The 7,376-nt window shown below is 39.9% G+C and overlaps 1 protein-coding gene across 10 annotated transcripts in view; it reads left to right on the forward strand.

The window, feature by feature from the left end:
- The window catches only part of SBF2 (SET binding factor 2), a 544,825-nt gene that overhangs the window by 506,554 nt on the left and 30,895 nt on the right, over window positions 1–7,376 (forward strand). For all 10 annotated transcript variants that reach the window (XM_063728148.1, XM_054524676.2, XM_054524670.2 and 7 more), the window contains 2 exons: window positions 3,541–3,717; window positions 7,270–7,371. In XM_063728148.1, the coding sequence (XP_063584218.1) occupies window positions 3,541–3,717; window positions 7,270–7,371 (279 nt within the window). The remainder of the gene's footprint in view (window positions 1–3,540; window positions 3,718–7,269; window positions 7,372–7,376) is intronic.

The raw sequence follows: 7,376 nt of genomic DNA on the forward strand, positions 1-7,376 counted from the left end.
TAAGGGCCCATAAGTTGTAAAGATGGTCTTTTCCTCCAAAAGCAACGATAATTCCTTGAATTTAATGTTTTGCAAGTCACACATTACAAAATAAATTTCATTACTACCAGTAGGTATATAGGACATTAAAGTCATCTGTTAACTCAGAAATCTCAACGTTTAGTCCAGTGCTCCAGTTGGCACTGGACAACCTAGACAGACCTCTGGCTGAACCATGGAGCAGAAACTGTGAGCAGGGTGCCATTAGCAAGATCCCACATGCTTGGCCCTTAAGACGCCAGTAACTGAGTCATCTCTTCTGGAGCAGGCTGGTGGGTTTGCTAGCTCTTCTCCCACTGCCTGGACTGCTGCAACCACTTAGTCACTAACCTTTAGGGTAGAGGGCATAAAACTGCTGGGTAATGCTCAAGTTTTAAATCTGCATATGTGTCTTCTGATACAGTAGATAATTTTATATCCAGAAAATAGAACACTTTTCTACAGCAACCCAGGGTTGCTGGTGCCAGTGTCTTCTCCAGAGCACAGACTTTCCATGCTTCAGCACATTTACTCGTGATCCGAATCACTCTCCGAGGTTTAGCTCCTTAATACTCCCCTCTGCCATTCTCTTTGCACTTAATTTCTCAGATTAGCTATGTGATCATACGGATTTGAGTAAGAAAGAGTTGGGATGCTGCCTTTTTCTTTTTCCTTCCCTCTCTTCCTCCTGCCCTCTTTTTCTTTCTGTCTGTCCTTCCTCAATAAAGTATTATTATTATTATATATTTTTTTAAGTTTTTGAGATGGAGTCTCACTCTGTCGCTAGGCTGGAATGCAGTAGCATGATCTTGGTTCACTGCAACCTCCGCCTCCCAGGTTCAAGCAATTCTTCTGCCTCAGTCTCCCAAGTAGCTGGGATTACAGGCGTGCGTCACCACGCCCAGCTTTTTTTTTTTTTTTTTTTTTTTTTTTGTAGTTTTAGTAGAGATGGGTTTTCACCATGTTGGCCATGATGGTCTCCATCTCTTGACCTTGTGATCCACCCGCCTCGGCCTCCCAAAGTGCTGGGATTACAGGCGTGAGCCACTACACCCGGACAAGTATTATTATTTTTAAAAATGTAATCCCACCATTCTGGCACAGTAGGTGTCAGCAATTCTATATATTCCATTCAGGTTTTATCTTTTATTCAATTTTGTTTGTAGAATATGGCTCTGTATCTGTCTGATATGTGCCACATTCTAGCTAGCACAATGCCGTCCAGTTACAATTCCATACCTTTTTCTCCCAACAAAGAAACATAAAGGAAAGCCAATAAATTACAGTGACTTATTTTGAAAGTAATCTTGAATTTGGCCTTTACCTAGGTAAATTCACATACTTTAATACTTTATTATTAGGAACAAATTCCTTACAACCTAATGGAGTGTCTTAATACTTTGGTTAGTAACTCTTGGTTTATAAGATAGGCATACCTAGCTCATGTATAGTTGGGAAATAGGAATCTACCTTTCCTGAAAAGTAAACTATGTTTTGTCTGTTATAAGTTTTTAAAAATAATAGAAAGGAACTCATGTATATCGCTACGTTCTTTATCTGAAGCCTTAACATCATGTTTCCATGTCATATAGTCTTCATAACTATTTTAGTCACTATTCATCCCATGTTGTTGGATGTTTAGGTTTCTTTATCTTCTGTATATAAAATTACAGTCACAATTCCAAGTGAATAGGTTATTTTGTTATTTCTTTTAATTGAGATACCATTCCCTGGGGTTTTTTTCCTATTAGATTATTTCCTTAGAGTAGCTTCCTTAAAATAGAATTATTAAGACAAAGGAAAAATTATAAAATACACATAACAAGATTTAACCATCTTAACCATTTCTAAGTGTATGACTCAGTATTATTAAGTACATTTACGTTGCTGTGCAACCAATCTCCAGAAAGCAGTTTTACTCTTAGAAAAGCAGATGGTCCAATAGAGTAATTTGGGCACAATGAAAAGAAAGTGGAAACATTTTGAGAAAATTAATTCATTCTTTGGCATGAAAAGTTAGAGGACTTTTAAATCTTCTTCAGAGCTAGGCAACCAGGTTATTAAAATGAAATATACCAGTAGGCCATCAGTATAGCATTCTTTAATTGCAAATGCAACACTCATACCACACACAAAATAAATTCCATATGGATTAAAGATGTAAATGAGAAAGTACTCAAATAAATATAGGTTGATACATATATCATATTAAGTGAAAAAATATTATCCCAAAGATAGAAATGAACAAAGCCTTTCATGGATTTTTTATGTAATTTTTTTTTTTTTAAGGTGGAATCTCACTCTGCTGCCCAGGCTGGAGTATCGTGGTGTCATCTCAGCTCACTGCAACCTCCAACTCCGGGGTTCAAGTGATTCTCCTGCCTCAGCCTCCCGAGTAGCTGGGATTACAGGTGCCCATCACCACGCCTGGCTACTTTTTGTATTTTTAGTAGAGATGGGATTTCACCATGTTGGCCAGGCTGGTCTTGAACTCCTGAACTCCAGGTAATCTGCCTGCCTCGGCCTTCCAAACTGCTGGGATTACAGGCATGAACCACCGTGCCCGACCATGTAATTTTTTATTATTGACTTTTAAGAAGTAGGACCGGGCGCGGTGGCTCACGCCTGTAATCTCAGCACTTTGGGAGGCCGAGGCGGGCGGATCACAAGGTCAAAAGATTGAGACCATCCTGGGCAACATGGTGAAAGCCCATCTCTACTAAAAATGCAAAAATTAACTGGGTATGGTGTCGCACGACTGTAGTCCCAGCTACTCGGGAGGCTGAGGCAGGAGAATCGCTTGAACCTGGGAAGCGGAGGTTGCAGTGAGTCGAGATCGCGCCATTGAGCTCCAGCCTGGGTGACAGAGCGAGACTCCATCCCAAAAAAACAAAAAAGTAACCACAATGTTGGTAGTCTTGGGGCAGTAAGAAAGTGATTTTTATTTCTTTCTCAATATTTATCTCTACCTTTTTTCATTTTTATTATGAATATGTTTTACTTGCATAATAAGAAACAAATATATGCATATCTACAAACTTTAATACATGTACAGTCTGGAACTCCAACAGTGTATTACCTATCCCTTACCATATACATCTTGGGAACACTTAGTTTACACTGTTGGAGTAATCATACTGTCCATGTATCATTAGTTTCTCTTTAAACTTCCAGGTTCATGGCCTTATAATTGACTTATATTTGGTATTATAAGCTCCATCAGGTTCCAGTCTACCAGTAGTCTCTTCCAGTTCTCAGAATGAGTGCATTCTTAGGCTAAGTAATCTACCTCTAGTAAGGACTAGATTTGCCATTCTAGGCAAACCACTAGCCTGTACTGAATGGCTCTTGCCACCAACACTGACACATTGCCATACAAGATTGGCTTTCTTGACCCATTGGCAGCCTCTGCAGCTATTTGGCCCCAAATAACTGTTTATCATTACGCACTGCCCCATTGGAAACATCACTCATTTACCTATAGCACTTCATCTGCCTAATTCTCTGAATCTTCATCCACAGAACTTCAAGGTAGAATTTGCTTTAAATTGTGAGTTTGTTCCTGTTGAATTTCATGAAATCCGGCAAGTGAAAGCCAGTTTTAAGAAGCTGATGAGGGCTTGTATCCCAAGCACCATCCCTACTGACTCAGAAGTGACCTTCTTGAAAGCGCTAGGAGATTCTGAGTGGTTCCCACAGGTAATGTCTGAAGCAGCTTCTTTCTTTATAACTCAAAGAAACAGAGGCCCAAGTAGATATACAGAACCGTATTTGAGAAAAAAAATACTTGGTTCCCCTACTCCCCAACATTCTCCTCCTTCACTGTGTGCCATCAGTAAAGGCCTTTCAGTCTCAGGAAATCATCTGGTATAGGAGGTGAGGGAGTAGAAGTCTTGATCGCTGGGTTTTTATCTCTGTGTATTTAAAAGTTTGGTATCTGTAGGACACTAAGGAGAAAATTATTTTTAGATGGAAATTTTTGATGTAAATTTAATCAGCATGTATTTACGGGTCTCCTCTTCTGTTGTCAATATAGTAAGGATCCAGGGCAGAGGGCAACTTCTGCATGACTCCCAAGAGCTCTCACTTTTCATTTGTCTACCTATCCCAGGTCTTTCGATTTTAGATTCACCCCACACTACTCACCAAAGGCACACTGGATGCCCCCAAGCCTACCTAAGGCTTGAGAAAAAAACACAATGTCTATCTTTCAGTTCAGTCAACTTTGGGATATTCTTAATTGAACTTTTATTGAGAAATTAAAGGGCCTTGTCTTTAAGCCCCTTTATTTCTTCTATTGCCCAGGCTGGTCTTGAACTCCTGGCCTCAAGTAATCCTCCCACCTTGACCTCCCAAAGAGCTGTGATTACAGGCATGAGCTGCCACGCCTGGCCCCCATTATTTGTTATCACCTTGCAGAAATTCCCAGTCCCCTGCCTCCATCTACCTCCAAGCATCCTGCCTCGTTTCCCACAGGACATTGGACTAAAAGGCAAAAAAAAAAAAAAAAAGGAAATGATGTCAGTACCCAGGGCTGTGACTGTTCTCAAGATACTTAAACCAAAGAGAAATGCTGCCACATATATATTTGGCTATAAATGTATCATGCTGTGTTCATTATTATTAAGGCAATTTAGGGTGCTTTGCATACCCGTGGAAGGAACTGATCGATACTCCCTTCTGTCCCCAGGCTATGAGCCCCAGCTCCAAACGGACCCCACCACCGAACTTATCTATCCATGTTTCTGATACATTCTGTGCTCTACTCTTTGCTAGAAAGTGGACCTGTACCAAAAGTTAGGGACTAAAGACAGTGGAAAATAATTGCCCACTTGAGATATTGACATCTTAAAAGTTAACTCTAAAAGCAAATTCTTTTTTTTAACTTTTATTTTGTGTTCAGGGGTACATATATAGGTTTGTTGTATAGGTACATTGCATACCTTGGGAGTTTGGTGTACAGATTATTTCATCACCCAGGTAATAAGGATAGTACCTGATAGGTAGTTTTTCTATCCTCACCCTCCTCACACCTCCAACCTCAAGTACGCCCCAGGCGTCTATTCCCTTCTTTGTGTCCATGTGTACTCAAGTTTAGCTCCCACTTATAAGTGAGAATATGCAGTATTTGGTTTTCCATTCCTGTGTTAGTTTGCTTCAGCTGTGTTACTGCAAAGGACATAAGCTCATTCTTTTTATGGCTGTGTAGTATTCCATGGTGTATATGTACCATATTTTCTTTACCCAGTCTACCGTTGATGAGCATGTAGGTTGACTCTATGTCTTTGCTATTGTGAATAGTACAGCACTGAACATGTGTGCGCATGTGACTTTATGGCAGAACAATTTATATTCCTTTGGGTATATACTCAGTAATGGGATTGCTAGGTCAAATGGTAATTCTGTTTTAAGTTATTTGAGAAATCACCAAACTACTTTCTACAATGGCTGAACTAATTTACATTCCCACCAGAAATGTATATACATTCCCTTTTCTCCACAGGCTCGCCAGCATCTGTTATTTTTTGACTTTTTAATAATAGCCATTTCTTAAAACAAATTCTGAGCCCAAAAGAATTCAGGCCTGGTGATAGCTATGTTGTAGAAACAGTTACATGAGGAGCTTCTCATTACTGAGTAGGACATTTGCCTTATTCCTGTGTTTAAAGTAGCCTAGCTCTGTTTCAGATATGGGTTTTTTCATTTTTGTTCTTGTTCAGAGTTGGATTCAAATTGGAAATTATGTCTGATGATCATTAAAGTATTTTTTAAAATTAGAATGTTATACATTTGGTTTTAAAATCTATATACTATTCTCATACCTTAATTGTTTGTTAAGGACTTTGAGCCAATTGATGTGACTTTAAAAACTTAGCACAAATATATTGATGTGGCTTTAAAAACTTAGCACAAATATAAAAGTTTTTTTTCTCATTTAGTACACAGTGCAGACAAATATGAGTATCTTTTTTATTTTTATTTTTTGAGACAGGGTCTTGCTCTGTCACCCAGGCTAGAGCACAGTGGCACAATCACAGCTCACTGTAGCTTCGATCTCCCAGGTTCAAGTGATCCTCCTACCTCAGCCTCCTGAGTAGCTGGGACTACAGGCAGATGCCACCACGCCTGGCTGGTTTTTGCATGTTTTGTAGAGATGGGGTTTTGCCATGTTGCCCAGGTGGTCTCGAACTCCTGAGCTCAAGCACTACTCCCACCTCAGCCTCCCAAAGTGCTAGGATTACAGGCGTTGAGCCACCACGCCCAGCCAGGAGTTTCTTTTTTAACATATAATTCACTTACCATAAAATTTATCCTTATGATAAAAGTATACAACTCAATGCTTTTTGGTATATCCACAACATTGTGTAACTATCACCACTATCTAATTCCCAAAAAATTAAGAATATCTGAAATAGGCCCGGCATGGTGGTTCACGCCTGTAATCCTAGCACTTTGGGAGGCTGAGGCGGGTGGATTACCTGAGGTCAGGAGTTCAAGACTAGCCTGGCCAACATGGTGAAACCTCATCTCTACTAAAAATACAAAAAATTAGCCAGGTGCACTGGTATGCACCTGTAATCCCAGCTACTCGGGAGGCTGAGGCAGGAGAATCGCTTGAACCTGGGGGGCAGAGGCTGTGGTTAACCAGGATTGCATCACTGCACTCCAGCCTGGGTGACACAGCAAGACTTTGTCTCAAAAAAACCAATATCTGAAATAGAACTTACTACATCATGGAAAAACAAATTTTAAGTCCAATAAAATGCATCTGAATTTCCTTCTTTTGTTGGGAAGTCCACATAGAATCTCTATTTTTTGTACTCTATGGAATTATAGCTCACCTACTTTTGGGGGAATCATGTAAGGTAATTTTATTTCATTATGTATTACTAGAATGTATTGTTTTAAAATGTGTCTACTTTTTTGAAGTGTCATTTTGTTGTTGTTTTTATTGAGATGGGGTCTCACTGTGTTGCCCAGGCTGGTCTCGAACTCCTAACCTCAAATGACCTGCCCAGCTCAGCCTCCCAAAGTGCTGGGATTACGGGCATGAGTCACTGCATCCAGACAAAAGTGTCATTGTTTAATCTTGATTTGAAAGAACTTTAAGTATTTAAAACATTATGTGGTTCTTTTGTCCAAGCGCTTTATCCCTAACTCGTTTGATTATCCAGGGTTGAAAGCAACTCTCTCTGACTTCTGCACTCAGAAAGTGCTTGGTCTAATTGTGTTCTCCTTCCTATCTCTTAGCTTCACAGGATAATGCAGCTGGCTGTGGTTGTATCAGAAGTACTTGAGAATGGTTCCTCAGTTTTGGTCTGTTTGGAGGAAGGCTGGGACATCACTGCACAAGTAAA

The sequence above is a fragment of the Pongo abelii genome, chromosome 9, assembly GCF_028885655.2.
Source record: "Pongo abelii isolate AG06213 chromosome 9, NHGRI_mPonAbe1-v2.0_pri, whole genome shotgun sequence".
Lineage (NCBI taxonomy): Eukaryota > Metazoa > Chordata > Mammalia > Primates > Hominidae > Pongo > Pongo abelii.